This window comes from Elaeis guineensis, chromosome 14 (genome assembly GCF_000442705.2).
Source record: "Elaeis guineensis isolate ETL-2024a chromosome 14, EG11, whole genome shotgun sequence".
NCBI lineage: Eukaryota > Viridiplantae > Streptophyta > Magnoliopsida > Arecales > Arecaceae > Elaeis > Elaeis guineensis.
Genome location: NC_026006.2, coordinates 63873132 through 63891403, shown reverse-complemented (window position 1 = coordinate 63891403; position 18272 = coordinate 63873132). Strand labels below are relative to the sequence as shown.

At 37.0% G+C, this 18272-nt stretch overlaps 1 protein-coding gene and 1 pseudogene across 1 annotated transcript; one reads left to right on the top strand and one right to left on the bottom strand.

Moving 5' to 3' along the window:
• Window positions 1-814: 814 nt before the first annotated feature.
• Window positions 815-11277, top strand: LOC105057364 (uncharacterized; annotated as a pseudogene).
• Window positions 11278-15016: 3739 nt separating this feature from the next.
• LOC105057173 (sex determination protein tasselseed-2) lies at window positions 15017-16433 on the bottom strand. Its single transcript, XM_010939665.4, has 2 exons — window positions 16238-16433; window positions 15017-15988 (listed from the first exon to the last, which is right to left on the bottom strand). Exons 1-2 carry the CDS (start codon window positions 16321-16323, stop codon window positions 15169-15171), a joined length of 906 nt encoding a protein of 301 aa, XP_010937967.1. The 5' UTR covers window positions 16324-16433; the 3' UTR covers window positions 15017-15168.
• Between the last annotated feature and the right edge of the window lie 1839 nt (window positions 16434-18272).

The following is an 18272-nucleotide window of genomic DNA, read 5'->3' as shown; positions in this document are numbered from 1 at the left end:
TTTCTATTTAGTAACTTACAGCTAGTATAATCCTAATCACAATCAGATGAATAGTCTAAAGAAATGTGCTGGTAAGGGCTGTGATGGGTTGATGAACAACCTCTATGGCTCCTGATCCTACTAGAGGATCCTACTCCGATGAATGGTTGAGAAATGGATGGTCCAAGCTATCTAGGAGGTCCCGAAACTGGTGCAGAGGGCCTAGGGGCAGTAGAAGTCTGTAGAATTGCACAAACAATTCCCGTACCGATCCTCCTATGGTTACCACGAGTGAAATAGTTTTTGTAGTAAGAAACTCAATCAGGCTTCGCAACTCATCTCAGACCTCTCTCAAACTCTCCATAATTTGTGCTCTTTAGGATGTCAAATTCTACGTTAACTGCATGCCAAGATGCAAGCTTCTAAAGGCCTGTTAAGGATAGTTCTTTTCTTTCTGTACCCACTTTTATAGAATTTGTTCAATGTTTCTATGCTATCAAAGTGACTTAGTTTATGATATTGTGCAAGAAATCCTGTCACTGGTTATCTTTGACAAACATGGATGCTGATATTGTATTTATGGTAATCGCTGCATCGCCTTTATGACATGAAAATGCCATGTGACAAGTTTTATCTAGTCTTATCTATTGGGATGCCAAATTTGTACAAGTAGCATCTATTTCATGCAAACCGACACATATATTGGGATGCCAATTTTGTAATCATTTTTTATTCTTAAAAAAATATTGCATTCATGCTTTGAATGTTATCTTTATTTATCTACTCTCCTATAATAAGATATACTTACGAGATATCTGTAACTTTATGCATGTATTTCTCACACACACACACACACACACGCTTACTCACTTCACATAATTCTATTATTTTTGAAATGTGAAGTATTTTTTTCAAGCATATCCTATCCTGGAAGTATCATTGCATTTTATATTCAGGAAGCTACTTTAATGTTAGCTTTGATGGGGCAAGTATTTATGTTATATAAGTTTTAATCCATCTTAAGCTTTTGCAGGTTTTCCCTCTTGGTATCTATATAAGCTAGAGGTAGCCTACTCCAGATACATATTGACTGACATAGCATGCAGCGGGGTTCGTTTTCTCATAAAAATTATAGTTATAGTCATCATGACCAAAGGGGTCCTTCTCAAGCTATTGATGTTCATGATATCTTTATGAAAAAGAGCAAAACACGGGTTATCTTATCATATGTGGGCATCTTCGTGTTTCTTGCTAATACCTGTTACTCATTGCTGGTGAAGGTATCTTGTAATTTCTCTTTTTCATTTTTATTTTATAATTTCCAATATCCTACGGCATTTTGTACTCCACATTTTCCATACAACTGTTTGGCTGGTGTCCTTTGATTGGTATTCTCATTGTAGGAGACCAAGATAAATTTAGACTTCTAAAGGCATGGTCTTCTTCATATGTGCAAGTATATGCCTGTGATGCCGATGTATAACATGACCTCTAATTTACAGGAAGAATTATCTACCAGCTCTTTTTGGAGTATTTTTGTTAGTGTTCTCTTTGCCAAATGTTTGCAGTACAAACCTGTTAAAAAAGGTGAGATATGGAAACGTTCTCGTGGTTGTTTTTCAGAACAAGTCTTCTCACTGTACCCTTTGCATCACACCCCTGCTTGAATTAACTGAGCATGAATAGAAGCCAGAATTGGTTAATTTGATATGTTCTTCTTTATTATACCTGGTACTGTGGCGAATATATCAACATGCCTAACTGTCAGCTGTGTGAGTTTTGTATCATTGGAAGTTCATTTTGGTTTATTTTTCTTTAGTTATAATAATATAAATTTTTCTATTGCAATCCCTTTAAATGATTCTAGGAGTTTGTTTTATTCGTGCAGAATCTGTGGTGATTATGCCAACATTTGGTGTGCAGCTTGAAACTCATTTTTGGAGGTAATTTGTAATGTGGCTGAGCTTTGCATAGTGCTTGTTTTGTCTTACTTTAGCCTTCTCTTTCCTTCTAATCTTTATAGGTATTAGATGGATACTTTTCTTTCAATTTCAACGCTTTGATTGAAAATGTGTTTTATAGGATGTGCATCTTCCCCACTTCTTTACTAAACAATATTTTGATAATCACAGTCATTTCTATGGCTGGTAAGAAAGCATAGTTAGTTTAGGAATTCTTGATTCATATAGCACCTTCTTATAGGATTCCTGTCCTTCCACTTAGGCTTTGTTCTACCGGCTTATGGATTAAAGGTCCTAGGAGATTGATCTTGGTCTATGGAGGCCTTTTTTTGACAGTCAGATTATGTTTGCCCAACTAATAGGTTTGTGCTTTCAAGAATTTTACTCTTTTTACAAGTTTCTGTATTTCTCATCGAATATTAGTAATTGACTTATTGTTAAATTGACTGCCATGCTTTGGTGTGAATGCATGATACACCCTAAAAGATGATGACAGGATTTAATTTCAGCGACATATAGAGCACCCTATGGCTTTTTCTCTAGATTGACTAAATAGATAGTAAATATTTACTTTTTTTAAAAAAATTTCCTTCTCCTATGCATCTTTGTATATATATAAGGAGGCACATCTCCATTTTAACATCCTTTTAGTTTGATGATGGGTGAACTAAATATGTTTGTGGATTCAATCTAAATCTGGTCCAGCTATAGAGATTAACTGCAACTTTGTCCATTTCTTGTTTGAATCTCATTTGTCCTACATTAATTATAATGCTTTGCTTAGCTGATTTAAATATGATGTCCTCAGCTTTTTTGCTACAAAAAATGAAGCGCTTACATTAAATACTTATTCTGTCCTTGTCATATGAGTTGAGAAAATTTCTGCTTCTTTCATTCTTATGCATTTAGTTCTAAAGCTATTAGTACTGTAACATCTATATGCTGGTATTGACTTCCATTATGAGTCCATAGCAAGGACATGTGGCCATGATGTCATTTGCCTTGATTCTCTAGGTCTACATTAAGATTTTCTCTTTGAATCAGCACCTGGTCGTATCCAAGCTAGCTTTATTTTTAAGTCTACGGCTATCTGCAGCCATTTACAGACTTCTCTCTTTACATGGTTTGTCTAATCTTCTTTGCCCTTGATTAAGTGGGAGAGTCATTGTAACACCCCGGCCCACTTTGAACCCTGGGTCAAGCCCAAAAGCCCAAAGCCATACAAAAAAAAAAAAAAAAAAAAAGAAAAACAGGGAAGGGAGTCTTCTTCCTCCTCTCGCCGGCTCCTAATCGGAGTCGGAGATGAGCTCCCTCCGGTCCTATTTAAGGAGGAGATCCCTCCTCTCTCCTTTCTATCGAAAATTTTAAGCTCAATCGGTGGCAATCGCCGGAAAATCCACCATGAAAGATCGTCCCTGTGCCGTCCAATTTCTCACCGGAAAAGCTTCGCCGGTGACGGAGGTAAGCCTCCTCCCCTTCCTCTCTTCTCTCCCCTCCTTCCTGTGCCGATGTGCACGCTCGCCGGCGATCGGAGTCGTCGGATTTTGTTGCGGAAGAAATCTTTCTTTTTACCATTTTTCCATCGTCGGTGGTCACCGCCGACCACCGGTTTGGTTCCTCTCTTGCCGCCGGATCGCCTCTCCTCCTGCCGACGCCCGTCCCATGCCGGCTGTACCGTCGGTCGGCCAACCAATGAGGGGATTAAAGATCCCCTATTTCGGCCAAAAGAAGCACGGGAAAAGAAAAAAAAAAGAAGAAGAAAAGAAAAGAAAAAAAAAAAAAGAAGAAAAAGAAAAAGAAAAAGAAAAAGAAAAAGAAAAGGAAAAAGAGAAAAAGGAAAAGAAAAGAAAAAGAAAAGAAAACAAAAATAAGACGAAGAAGAAGAAGAAGAGAGAGAGAGAATTTTTCTCTCCCTCCTTTCTCTCTCTTTCCTCTCTCCTCTCTCTACCTTCTCTCTCCAGTTTCTCTCTCTAGATTCTCTCTCTATTTTCTCTCTCTAGATCTTTCTCTCTTTTTGTGGATTTTATCTCTCTAGAATCTTTCTACTCTCTCTCTGATTGTATCACAGATCCTAGGATAAATTTGAAATAAAAATATAATGATTTGAGATTGCTCCGAAATTCATGCAGTAGATCTGATCTCAGTCCGATCCTATTCGAAATTTATAACATTTGATTCATATTAAGTCATCCTGATAGGACCTCTGATGATCTCAACCATGATTTCCTCATCAGAAGGATACGAAAATTCTCTCTCCACTTTCTCTCTCTACTTTCTCTCTCTAAAATTTTCTCTCTCTTCATGGATTTTCTCTCTCTAAAAGTCTTATGGATCAGTGAAGGATCCAAATACTTAGATAAATCCTAATTTTGGTTAATCTTGAGAGAAGTCCCCAATTTGTGTTATTAGGATCGATTATCGATAATTTTCTCCATATATGATTTTTATATTGATCAGGATCATGAAGAGATGATTGTCTGCATATGATATCGAGTGAAATATTTTGTTAAAAAAATTCATAAATCAAAGAAGAACATTGATTTCTGTGCTTGGATCAGTCACGGATAAAGGTAAGAATCTCTGTACATGATCATCATTATATATATTATTTTACCGTTGGTTTTATCTCATTGATTTTGCATCGTTGGATTTGAGATCGATAAATTTGTTATATCTGAGACACTGTTATCTATTTATGTGATTTTGATCATGAGTATGTTATATCAATACATATGTATCAGCGATTGATGGCATGATTATATGGATATGACATATTTATTACATTACAAAATTTGAATTGATTAATGAAGTCAAATATTATAATTTCATAAAAATGAAAAGAAAGAGAAATATGGTTTGGACTGGCCTTGTCATGTGGAATAGCTTGCCAGGAGCTTATGCCTGGGACAGCCCCTACAGGCTTATATGTGGAAGAATATGATCCAAGAAAGATTATGAAGAATCTGATCCGAGAAAGATCATAAATGATTTGATCCGAGAAAGATCATGGCCACTTTGATCCGAGAAAGATCATGAATATTTCGATCCGAGGAAGATCACAGAAATTGATCCGAATAAAAGATCGTCGCATGATCCTGGTAGTCCAAAGCCAGAGCCAAAGCCAAAGCTAAAGCTAAAGCCAAAAAGAAAAGGATTAGAGACGATGTGATAATAAAAGAAAATAGAAAGATAAGACATGAAACAATCGTTGAATAAAATTGTTTCTCTTATTAACATATGATGATGCATCTCTTTTGATGAAACAGATAATCTATAAATATTTGCAGTATTTTGGACAGTGAATATTGACTTTTATGTGTTATTGCTTATCTTTATTTTCAGATTATATTATTATATAGGTGTGATATGGAAATTTTTACTGGGCTGTAAAGCTCACACCCCTTCATTTTTTTTTCTCAGAGTTACAGGATGCTTATGATTGGCTATGGCTTGGATTTACGAGTGAGCATAAGGATAAATAGAGTGTCATAGTATCTGATCAGAGAATTGAAGAAATTTAATTTATAATTATGCAAGATTTTACGAATTATTGTTGAAATTAATTGTTATGGATGTTAAGGTTGTAACGATTTAATTTGGCCTTGCATATTCTTTAGGGCTTGCTCTAAGGAGTGTGCGGCCATCATGTATCCGACCCGGGTGTTGGGTTCGGGGCGTGACAGAATGGTATCAGAGCATAGGTTATGATCATTGGAGATTACGATATAAATGATTAGGATGTGATAGAATAATATCAAAGCTTAGGTTTAAGATCACTAGAGATTATGAAGAGATATTAAAACTTTATGTAAGATCAGTAGGATGTGACAGAGTGGCATCTGAGCTTAGAGCTTAAGTTACGTTTATTTGGAGACAATGATACAAGTGATTAGGATATGACAGAAAGTTTAAGGTCACTAGGGATTGTCATATAAGTGATATCAAAATTTTTGGATTATAATCAATAGAGTATGATTGATAATATCAGAGTTTAAGATTATGGTCATTAAAGGTATGATAGAATGATATTACAATTTAGGTTATGATCATTAGAGAATATGATTTAAGTGGTATTTAAGCTTAAGATTATAATTATTTGAAATTATAACTTTAGTGATATTTAAACCTAGGTTATGATCATAAGGAACATGATTGACATAAAAGAAAGGAATCAATATTTGGAATTTGAATCAATAAATACTATGATGAAACTTTATGTAAAAGTGGTATATGATGTCTATAATAAAATTGACGAGTTATATCTTAGATTTCAATTAGTAAGGTTGACCTAAGTATGAAAAGAGTTGACCTTGGAATAAAGTGGGAGGTATTGATAAGTTATGTTGAGTATACTAGATGATTTTGGAATGTAAAACTTATATGATTGAAGATCATGATATATTTTTTAATTTCGATGATAATTGAGTGAGCATTATGAATTTGGACTTATCAAAGAAAGTTAATTAGGGTATGGTCTAAGAAGAAATTACATCATATGAGAGAGAAATATTTTTGAACACTGAACCCATAAAAGGATCATATATAAAATTCAATCTTAGATGAAAAGTATACTTGAATTTTTTTATGAGAATATGAGATACACATTTTGGTGAAATCTTTGGTTACTCAAAATATCATATTCTGAATATGATTCTTTGATCTTTCAAGTTGTATTGAATTTCAAGTCAAAAGCTTACCTTTCTGAGTGGTCAAAAGTATTTTGATATTGTTGTTAAATTAAAGAAGAAAATTTATTTTATCAGAGTATGATATACAGGTTATAATAATTCGTATTACTATCTTTGGATTAGATTTTTTTTTATTTTTCTTATGATTGTTGAAGATAGTGAAGTGTATTAATTATTCAAGTCAAAGTTTGGATTTTTAAATTTAATTAAGACATCTTGTTAGTGTTAAATTTTGAATGACTTATACAAGGGAAAGATTTTGTATGAATTTATCGATTAATATTAAGGGTTGTGATGAAGAGAGCTCTATAAGAAATAATCAAGTTGATTCTACTTAAGGATGTTGGTTTGAGTTCTTCTAGTTTGTCAAGTTAGAATTAATTCTTTTAAAAAAGAAGATTGATTTAAAAATTATCTAAATGATTGTAAGGTAAATCTAAGGTTAACTCCAATCGATTCTAGACATGTTGGATTCTTGAAAAGTGATGAAACTTATACAATGATTTCAAATATAGGAAGTTGATCAAAATTTAATTTTTATATACTATGCCCAAAGGTAGTAAAGATGAAGAAACTTAAAATTTTGCCCTAAGTCTTATATGAAATTTAAAAGTTGGATCTATCCTGGATTGATCTAACATATAAAGATATTTTTATATTTGATAGACTTATATAATTTGATAAATTAATATCAAAGTGCGCAGCAAAAGTAGGGTGGATTAAATTGATTAGAAATATTAATCTTTTAAATTAAAAGATATTATGATAAAATACATTAGTTGCAAATAAAGAAGGATTTTATTGATAATGAAAGGATGCTATAAATTTTGATCTAATTTGATCATAACCGGATAATTTTTGTCAGTAGATCATTTCATTGTAGATAATGCCAAGAAATTCTAGATATCTCAAGTTTATTAACAGCTTGATAGTTCTGATATTAGTTCAAACTTAGAATGTCCTGACATACATCTCATATTTTTAAAAAATTTAATATTATTACTTGGACTGATATAGAAGATTGAAGTTTTCTTAAGATGAGAGATTACATATAAAATTTGTTGGAAGGTCAAGAGAAGAAAGAAATCGATGATTGTGAAGAGTGCCCGATGTTTGACCTTTATTTATTTTTCTATCAAAGATAGTCTGAGATAATTATGAATTTCGAGTGGAATGTATTAGATAAATAATAGTGGTATATTAATACAAGTCTAAAATGTTACGGTTCTTCGAAAAAGTTGAGAAATCAATAAGAAGGGATGAGTTTGAAATTTCAAATAATTTTTGTTATAACAAGATCATGAGAAATAAAAGACATGATGCATGTATATATATATTTTTAGAATATATCTCAAACAACATAACTTAATTTTGAGGACGAAATTATTTGAAGGGGGGAGAATGTAACACCCCGGCCCACTTTGAACCCTGGATCAAGCCCAAAAGCCCAAAGCCATACAAAAAAAAAAAGGAAAACAGGGAAGAAGGAGTCTTCTTCCTCCTCTCGCCGGCTCCCAATCGGAGTCGGAGACGAGCTCCCTCCGGCCCTATTTAAGGAGGAGATCCCTCCTCTCTCCTTTCCATTGAAAATTTTAAGCTCAATCGGCGGCAATCGGCGGAAAATCCACCGTGAAAGATCATCCCTGTGCCGTCCAATTTCTCGTCGGAAAAGCTTCGCCGGCGATGGAGGTAAGCCTCCTCCCCTTCCTCTCTTCTCTCCCCTCCTTTCCGTGCCGATGTGCACGCTCGCCGGTGATCGGAGTCGTCGAATTTTGTTGCGGAAGAAATCTTTTTTTTTATCGTTTTTCCGTCGCCGGTGGTCACCGCCGACCACCGGTTTGGTTCCCCTCTTGCCACCGGATCGCCTCCCCTCCTGCCGACGGCTGTCCCATGCCGGCTGCGCCATCGGCCGGCCAACCAATGAGGGGATTAAAGATCTCCTGTTTCGGCCAAAGGAAGCACGGGAAAAGAAGAAGAAAAGAAGAAGAAGAAGAAGAAAAGAAAAGAAAAGAAAAGGAAAAGGAAAAAGAGAAAAAGGAAAAGAAAAAAAAAGAAAACAAAACAAAAATAAAAAAGAAGAAGAAGAAGAAGAGAGAATTTTTCTCTCCCTCCTTTCTCTCTCTTTCCTCTCTCCTCTCTACCTTCTCTCTCTAGTTTGTCTCTCTAGATTCTCTCTCTATTTTCTCTCTCTAGATCTTTCTCTCTTTTTGTGAATTTTATCTCTCTAGAATCTTCTACTCTCTCTCTCTGATTGTATCACAGACCCTAAGATAAATTTGAAATAAAAATATGATAATTTGAGATTGCTCCGAAATTCATGCAGTAGATCTGATCTCAGTCCGATCCTCTTCAAAATTTATAACATTTGATTCATATTAAGTCATCCTGATAGGACCTCTGATGATCTCAACCATGATTGCCTCATCAAAAGGATACGAAGATTCTCTCTCTACTTTCTCTCTCTAGAATTTTCTCTCTCTTCATGGATTTTCTCTCTCTAGAAGTCTTATGGATCAGTGGAGGATCCAATACGTGGATAAATTCTAATTTTGGTTAATCTTGAGAGAAGTCCTCAATTTATGTTATTAGGATCGATTATCGATAATTTTCTCCATATATGATTTTTATATTGATCAGGGTCATGAAGAGATGATTATCTGCATATGATATCGAGTGAAATATTTTGTTAAAGAAATTCATAAATCAAAGAAGAACATTGATTTCTGTGCTTGGATCAGTCACGGGTAAAGATAAGAATCTCTGTACATGATCATCATTATATATATTATTTTACCGTTGGTTTTATCTCATTGATTTTGCATCGTTGGATTTAAGATCGATGAATTTGTTATATCTGAGACACTGTTATCTATTTATGTGATTTTGAGCATGAGTATGTTATATCAATACTATGTATCAGCGATTGATGGCATGATTATATGGGTATGACATATTTATTACATTGCAAAATTTGAATTGATTAATGAAGTCAAATATTATAATTTCATGAAAATGAAAAGAAAGAGAAATATGGTTTGGACTGGCCTTGTCATGTGGAATAGCTTGCCAGGAGCTTATGCCTGGGACAGCCCCCACAGGCTTATATGTGGAAGAATATGATCTGAGAAAGATCATGAAGAATCTGATCCGAGAAAGATCATGAATGATTTGATCCGAGAAAGATCATGGCCACTTTGATCCGAGAAAGATCATGAATATTTCGATCCGAGGAAGATCACAGAAATCGATCCGAATAAAAGATCGTCGCATGATTCTGGTAGTCCAAAGCCAAAGCCACAGCCAAAGCTAAAGCTAAAGCCAAAAAGAAAAGGATTAAAGACGATGTGATAATAGAAGAAAATAGAAAGATAAGACGTGAAATAATCGTTGAATAAAATTGTTTCTCTTATTAACATATGATGATGCATCTCTTTTGATGAAACAGATAATCTATAAATGTTTGCAGTATTTTGGACAGTGAACATCGACTTTTATGTATTATTGCTTATCTTTATTTTCAGATTATATTATTATATTGGTGTGATATGAAAATTTTTATTGGGCTGTAAAGCTCACACCCCTTCATTTTTTTTTTCTTCTCAGAGTTACAGGATGCTTATGATTGGCTATGGCTTGGATTTACGGGTAAGCATAAGGATAAATAGAGTGTCATAGTATTTGATCAGAGAATTGAAGAAATTTAATTTGTAATTATGCAAGGTTTTACGAATTATTGTTGAAATTAATTATTATGGATGTTAAGGTTGTAACGATTTAATTTGACCTTGCATATTCTTTAGGGCTTGCTCTAAGGAGTGTGCGGCCATCACGTATCTGACCCGGGTGTTGGGTTCGGGACGTGACAGTCATCCACCGCTTTGTCCCCATAGGGAAGATTCTAAGACCAGTATTAAATGAATGCGTGACCCCTGTAACTTGTTACTGGAGTTTGGCTTTGATGCTATGTGGCGAAGAGAATCTGTTGCTAATTTTCTAGGTAAATCATGGTTCTCTCTTACCATGCATGATTGATTTCATACATCAAGCATTCTTGGGGTATTTTATAACTTTTAAAGAGCTTGAATTAAACCTGCAGGAATTGCAACCACCTGTGAAAATGTTGGTTCCAGTGTGGAAGGCCTTGTGTGCTGCAACCAATGGCAAAGAAATAAGCAGTTCTTGAAGCTGGCATCCTATATGTATGACACGCTATGAATTGGACAAGAGAAAAAAAAATTGCAGAGAAATGCTTACTCATGTGGATATACTGTGAGATTGGTGCAGAAAGGGCTCATATATCTGATTTTCAAGCAGTGCTATATCCTGTGCAATGCAATCATAAGCAAACATATTTCAGAACTTTGCTGCATATGCGAAGAACCTGCATTGCCTGCATTAAATCTCAAAACGATCATATGGTGTAAAGCTGCTTGCCATCATACTGAGCCTCAAGAAGGTTTGCTTCAGAAACATCCCCATTGTCTGTGGGCATGAAAAAGGGAATGACACAAAGGGAGTGGCAAAGAAAGTCTATTGTCACTACCAAAAAATGGAAGTTTTTAGAGTCATGATATCTTTTAATGATTATTGGTGTTTGTATGATGTTATGGAGGCTGTCTTTTTGGTCACTTTTAGCAGTTCAAATACTGGGTCTGATGGTTTTATGTATCCTTCTCTTCTCTTGTTCTATATTTAATAAATCTTAAATTTCAAGTAGAGAGAAGTGTTTTTTTTTTTTTTTCATCCTCTGATGACTCTGTTGATCTCAGCAAAATGCAAGCACAATTTTGGTTATGTTAGCTTACATTTTGCTATATTCTTGTATGGTTGTGATGTAATCAACTTTCAGGTGTCGGTGCCATGCAACCTATGAACATGAATTTCTTGATCTTCAATTCAGCATCGTGGACACAGTTCATATAAGACTCGCCTGTTTTATGGCATATGCTGTGGATGTAATGTATCCAAATCCCCTTCTGCATGACTATGGAACTATAACTAATGTCGATATATCATTGGAACCCTTTGGGTTTCATTTCCTTTCTCATCAAGTGCAGCACCAACAGCACATTAACCTATGATTAGTGGTTGTCAGAGCTGCGTTGTATCTTAAATATTTCATCAGTCGATGTGATTGTAAACATGCAACAAGTAGTTGGTCTTTGATTATAAGTCCGTCATTGTTGGCATCAAATATCTGTGGTATGTGCTTGCGGAGCTCTGCTAGAGAAACCAAAAGAAGTGTTTCTTTGTCGGAAAGGAGATAGCAGAATCACCAGCAGGGTCTTGTTATGACCTTCAGTAAGAACCCAGTGTTGAAGACCGAGATCCTTGACCCTCTCGTTAGTGTGAAAGCTCCATTTCTCTTAAGCCTGATGAACCCAAATCCCGCATAACTAACTCCAATGTTCGTACTAATAGAATAATGACTCTTCTCACTTAAAAAAAACATTATTAAGTCATCAACCTTGAATACTGAAGCTATTATAATCCTTAATATTTATTGGGTATGCAGTCACGTCTCCCCAAGAAAACGGGAATATGGTGCTCCAAGCCATCGTTGTCTAACTGTATAGTTATGGGCTGGAGGATTCAATGCATCACATAAAGTATTCTAACTATTATCTTCAGGTTTGGTTGGTATTCTGTTGCTTTTTCTTCTCTTGGGGTCTGCTGACCCCGCTTTTGTACCCAAAAAAATAAAATAAAATAAAATCTTGTACTTTGAGCTGTCCTTAAACTATTTCCGCTCTTGCTTCTAAAATCTCCAAGTTGTATGCAACTTGAGAGACTCATGCACAGCCTCCACAATTTTCTATTGAAGCAGAACGGCAGTCGAGATGGAAGGTTGTCAGTTGCTTTTAATTAATATCCATCTTTTTTGAAAATAAAAAATGAGAACGAGAGATAGATTATCTGAAACTTTTTGTTTCTAACTAATGGGACTTCTCCTAACGGAAGATTGAGATTAGGAAAATTAGGTAGTCCGTACGTTCCTCACTTTTGACTGCACCTTTTGAATGTTTTCCTGTTAGTGAACTGGAGCCATCCACCATGGCTTTTTTTTAAAAAAAAAAAAAAAACACCAACCCCTAGAGCTAATGTGCATCGAGACTGTGGTCATGAGCTGCCTCTTTTTCACAAACTTTTCCTAATAACTTAATATAAGGCTGCAACTAGGGATTACCAAGTACCTTGCTTTGGGTGCGATTTTTTGACTTAATAATTCCCAGGGCCTTGGCTAAACTTTGAAACTCAAACACTAGGCAAAGCCTTCCTAGACTAGCCAGCCCATTTTCTTCAGCATTTTTCCTTCCTTGAGGATGATTCCATCACCTTGATAAATTTACTATTTGATCTGGTCAATCTGCAATATCGTAGTGGAGTCTGATGCCATGACAGCTCCACAAATGTACAAGATCTTGAATTCTTAAGTTGTTGGCTTGCATTTTCGCTGGAAGAGCTTGTGTAGCTACTTCTAGTAATTATCAAATGTTACTTTAGTGGCATCTAAACAAGATGTCTTCAGGCATTTGTATAAGTTAAAAAGTGATACAATGAACTTGCCAAATTTGAAGTACAATGATAGTTAGTTTTGTAGATCTGCACCTCGGCCTCGGTTGAGAAATCTATGATTCTGATTGAGATATGGAAGAAAGACGACTCAACACGAACGTAGATATGACGAGTAGTCAGATATCCCGTCATCAATGAATCTTAGTTCTTCGTCTTCGGATGATCTATTTTAGATCGCCCTCGACCGACATATCTCGGATCATCCAGATATCGATGTCTACATTATCTATCTCCATGACCTTGGTTTTGGACAACTTGATGTAGCTCGTACCTGATCGATCTATTCCTATCTGCAAGAGGATAAGTATTCGCTCCACGAACTCCAATACCTCGATCATGACGATCTACTGAAGGTTGGCTTGGACGACCAATCCTAGATCAGCAGTGGCCGAATTATTTCTCCCACCAACAAATCCGTCCTTCCTTCAAATTAGAAAAGTTAAGATGAGGTAAAAACTTCTCCACGATCAAATCTCCGATAACAGAAAAAAAATTTTTGAATTAATCTATACAACAAATCTGAAAATCATCAAGATTTCGAGACAGATATGACTCAAATTTTTCTCCTATAAATTAAGACTCCGAGACCCTCTAAGGTATGTAATCACTCCTTTTCTTCTCTCATTGTTCTTCAATCTCCCGACTTGAGCATCGGAGGGTCTATATCGGAGAACACCACCTCGGTGTGGACTTATTTTGTAGGTGTTCGAATGAAGCTCCAACTGCGGTTCCACCTCATCCACATGTACCTCGGCATCCAACCTTAGGCAGAGAGATCGGTAGCAATAGCTAAGAACCTATAAATGGCTTATAAATGGTCAAGGTGCTTCAAGATGTTGAAGTAAGCTGAATAAATACATTGAAGAGAACTTGAAATGAGAAGTATTCTATCTTTTCCTTTTCTTCTTTTCTTCCTGTCTTCTTCATTTAGTTTGCCATGTTACTTGTATGTAGAATTTTTTAAATGAATTATGATCAACAATTGGATCGTAGACAAGGCAATTAACCGTAAAACTTTCACAGCACAAGGAAATCTGCTTATACAATAAGCTATGGCTTCAGGAAACAGTCATCATGAATTAATGTTAGTTTTACATTGCTCTTAAGTGTCTGGTTGGTTCATCAATCATCAACCAATTGTTTTCTATTTATCTCATTATGCATTAAAATAAGCAACAAATTTGTTTCCTCTAGGGTTGATCCAACTTGAACAAATCAAACAAGCAATTTTCTAAAAGAGAATATGTCATTATTATGAGGATCTGTGCAAGCGTATATTTGGTTCCATATCAGTTATTCGTTAAGAAGATCTTAGATACTTATACAAAGTTAGAGAATCCAAATAATATCTTCGACTAGTCTTTTTAGATGAGATTCTGAATTGGGACAAATGATATCAAAGTTGATCCGGTCCATAATCTGTGGATTAAGGGATACTGTAGTACGGATTCAATGCAGTTGACCACGAGCCAATCATGATTTTTGTGAATAAAAATATAGATTTAGATCTTTAGCTTGATGAAAATACTAGGACTTAAAGAAGAAGAGTATGTGAGGATCCGTATGAGCATATACTTAATTCTATATTGATTATTTACTGAAAAGATCTTGAATACTTATATGGACTAAAAAATCTAAATAATACCTTCCGATTAGTATTTTTGGATGAGATTCTAGATTGCGACAATTACTCTATATCTATCACAGTCTTCAAAGTGGTAACTGCCTATTACTTATTAGGAATTGGCTTTTGTTCCATCAAAATCATATGGAAATACTATTAAGATTCCACTTTGCAAATGAAATCAGAGAAAAAGATGGGAATCTGTGCTTGTGCAGAGACCTGTAGTTTTTTTTTTTCCCCTTTTATAATGGATCATAAAAGAAGTTGAAAATAGAGTTTCTTCCATTGAAACAAACCCATTGCTCCTTAAATAACGTTTTTTTGGAATCATTCGTCCTAACTACAATCCAATAAGATTTCTTGAGGTGGTGACACCTCCATCCACCACAAGGTTGTGCCCACTGACATACTTGGCCTCGTCGCTCGCCAGGTACAGCGCCGCCTCGGCGACATCCCTCGCCGTCAGCGTCGGCCCTTTGAGATTCGCCAGCCCCCTCACGAACTCCTCCATCTTCTCCACCTCCTCCTCGCTCGGAGTCCCGAGATCCACCCCCTCCTCGCCGTCCCGCCATGCGTCCACCAGCATGCGGGTGGCCACCCCGAACGGCGAGACGCAGTTCACCCGGATCCCCCGCGCCCCCAGCTCGCACGCGGCGTTCTTGGTGAGGCCCACCAGCGCGTGTTTCGACGCCGTGTACGCGTGTGGGCCCATCCCCCCCATCACCCCGGCCACGCTCGCCACCGACACGATGCTCCCCACCCGGCCCCCGGCCACCATCGCCCGCGCCGCGTGCTTCATCCCCAGCGCCGCGCCCCGCACGTTGACGCGCATCACCCGGTCCAGCTCGTCGGCGTCGAGCGCCATGATGCTCTTGGCCGCGCGTGCCTGCCGGCCGAGCACGCCGGCGTTGTTGACGAGGACGTCGAGCCGCCCGTAGCGCCCCAGGGTGCGGTCCACCAGCCGCTCGACGTCGGGCTCGGAGCCGACGTCGCAGTGGACGAAGGTGGCCAAGGGGGCGAGGGAGGCGGCCAGGGACTCGCCGAGGGAGTCCTCGATGTCGGCGATGACGACCTTGGCGCCGTGGCGGACGAAGAGGCGGACGGTGGCTTCGCCGATGCCGCGGGCGCCGCCCGTCACTATGGCCACCTTTCCTTCCAGTCTATGGACAGAAAGAAAGCCATCAATCTCTGAACACAAAATATTCTGGCTACACCCCAACGTGAAATGGTAGCCGTAAACTATCCATCGGTATGATCTGATATTACTAAACCAAGGCATAGTACGTATATTTATATTAATAAGATTCGAGATTCGATAATTAGAGGAGGTGACAACAAATTAAAGACTATGTTACCATTTGCTAATTCCTTAGCTAAAATGAACACTAGAAATGTACTGAAAAGGGTACCTTTTGTGTTGGGGAGAGCCGGTTTCCCAACTCAGAATGGAGATCCCTGGATGGTTTTGCTCCGGCATCACTTCCACAATAGTCATACTGTCCGCTGAGGGGAGAGATTTGGAGAGGCGTTGGGTGCTAGCATTATTGATTTCATAGTATATATATTGGGGGAGGATGGTGTCTGCTGGTGAGGAAGTAATAGGTGTTGATGGATTGGGACCAAGAGGGAGGGGGAGGGGATGTGGTGGGGTTCTTAGGAAATTCCCAAATCGTAGTTTAGCGGCGCTCCACTCCTGGAGCACGTGTAGGTCTTTGATTGGTCACCAATGGCCAACAAGAAGAAAAAAGAAAAAAAATTTGATCAACGTACCGTATCTTACAGGTTGGCAATAACATCAGAACGGATTCGATTTGGATACTGGAGCGGGTATTATTTGTCACCATTTTTATTAAATGTATTGCTAGTTAAGATTGTCGATGGTATTATGTGATGTAAAATTATGGTGTTTATAGCCTTCTCTCTCCTTATATATTTATATTTTGAGATTTTTTTTTTTTGTGCAATATCATTATATGTTGGTTGAGAATTTTTAATACTTTATTTTACTATTTTAAATAAATTTAAAATTTATAATTTGTGGGGCATTATGGCACGGTTGACAACAATTTTTTGTGCGGCACATCCTGGTTAATAACAGCAAGCTAAACCATCAAAACTTTTTAAAAAAAAAAAATAAATAATTAATCTGAAGTTGAGATTGATGAGGATATTTGATGCCAATTAGGAGTCACCTCAGAATTTCTACCAACCTTATACCATCAAGTACTGTCTTTATTCTTGAGGTATGATGTGCATCGTAGAATTCTCAAAGTATATTTTGAAATCAAACTCAGAATTACTTCACTAGAAAAAGGACAAAAACTAAACTGCCAAAAGAGAAATTATATTTTATCATATGCACCAGATGGTGGTACACCATACCAATTACTTCATCTCATTCCTATAAACTCTATTTACCATGCACTCATATTGGATTGCTGTCTCCTTATCTCGTCTCGAATTGTACTTATGGTGTATTATTTTACATAGTGGGTATAATTTTTCATGCCAAAAATGATGGTGCATCAAATCTTATCTAAATATTTTTGTTGTTGTTCGATTTCAACTGAATAGATGTGGGAATGAATAGCCATTCAGAAAATCATGCATCAAAAGCTAGCCTCCTTACCAAAAAATATCTAATCTGGCAGTCCCTCGTCAATTCATAGAAAACGAGACACCTCTCACATCCTAATCATGCTTTGATTTTCTCTAGGTCTCGCTTACACAGTAACACTCATCGAAGACACCTCACCGGAAAGGCAAGCTGGGCATCTCATCATTAAATGCTCCGCCCCTTGTCAAATTTGCACCAAACTTTTGGCAAGACTATTTGCGCTAGGTGACGGGTCAAAGAGAAAAAGAGAAAAGTAGCTTGGTTTTGAGCCAATCTAACCATCCACAAGGATCCCGATCCATGGCTTTTGAAAAGGAGCTGCCAATTTCCAACTTTTCAATGATAAATTTTCAAACATTGTGAAAAGGAATGGGAAAAAAGGGGAAGAAAAGGAAGAAGAATAAAAGAAAACTTTTTAAGATATTTTGATGGAAATGCTGTTATTTGTTCTTGCGACATGTCCTAGTCTAAAACCACTGGAAGTAGGTTATCCCACTAGGCAAATCCGGCTCAAGTGGGGCTCATATGCTGTTCCTGTACACTTGCCAGCTTCCCTTTTTTTATGACATGGGAATTATTCTTAACGGACATTGTGGTCCACATTGTTCACTTGGTTCAATCAGAGACAATGCACGGCTCCATTCATTTCTTGGACTGGCAATCTGTTTGGAGATACACTGTCCCAAAATCAAAATCCATGGCACAGATCTTAAAATACTCGAATGCCACGTTAATCATCTATCTGCACAGATCTCAAAGGAACCAATGGATGATACAGTGGTGGATTTGTGCCAAAGAAGGTTGATCCTCCTTTTTGCAAAAGATAC

Excerpts from the sequence above, each read along its gene's own strand:
- LOC105057173 (XM_010939665.4), bottom strand. The coding sequence starts at position 16,323 with ATGACTATTGTGGAAGTGATGCCGGAGCAAAACCATCCAGGGATCTCC. Across the intron at positions 15,989-16,237 it reads GGCTCTCCCCAACACAAAAG|ACTGGAAGGAAAGGTGGCCA; the intron begins GTACCCTTTTCA and ends TTCTGTCCATAG.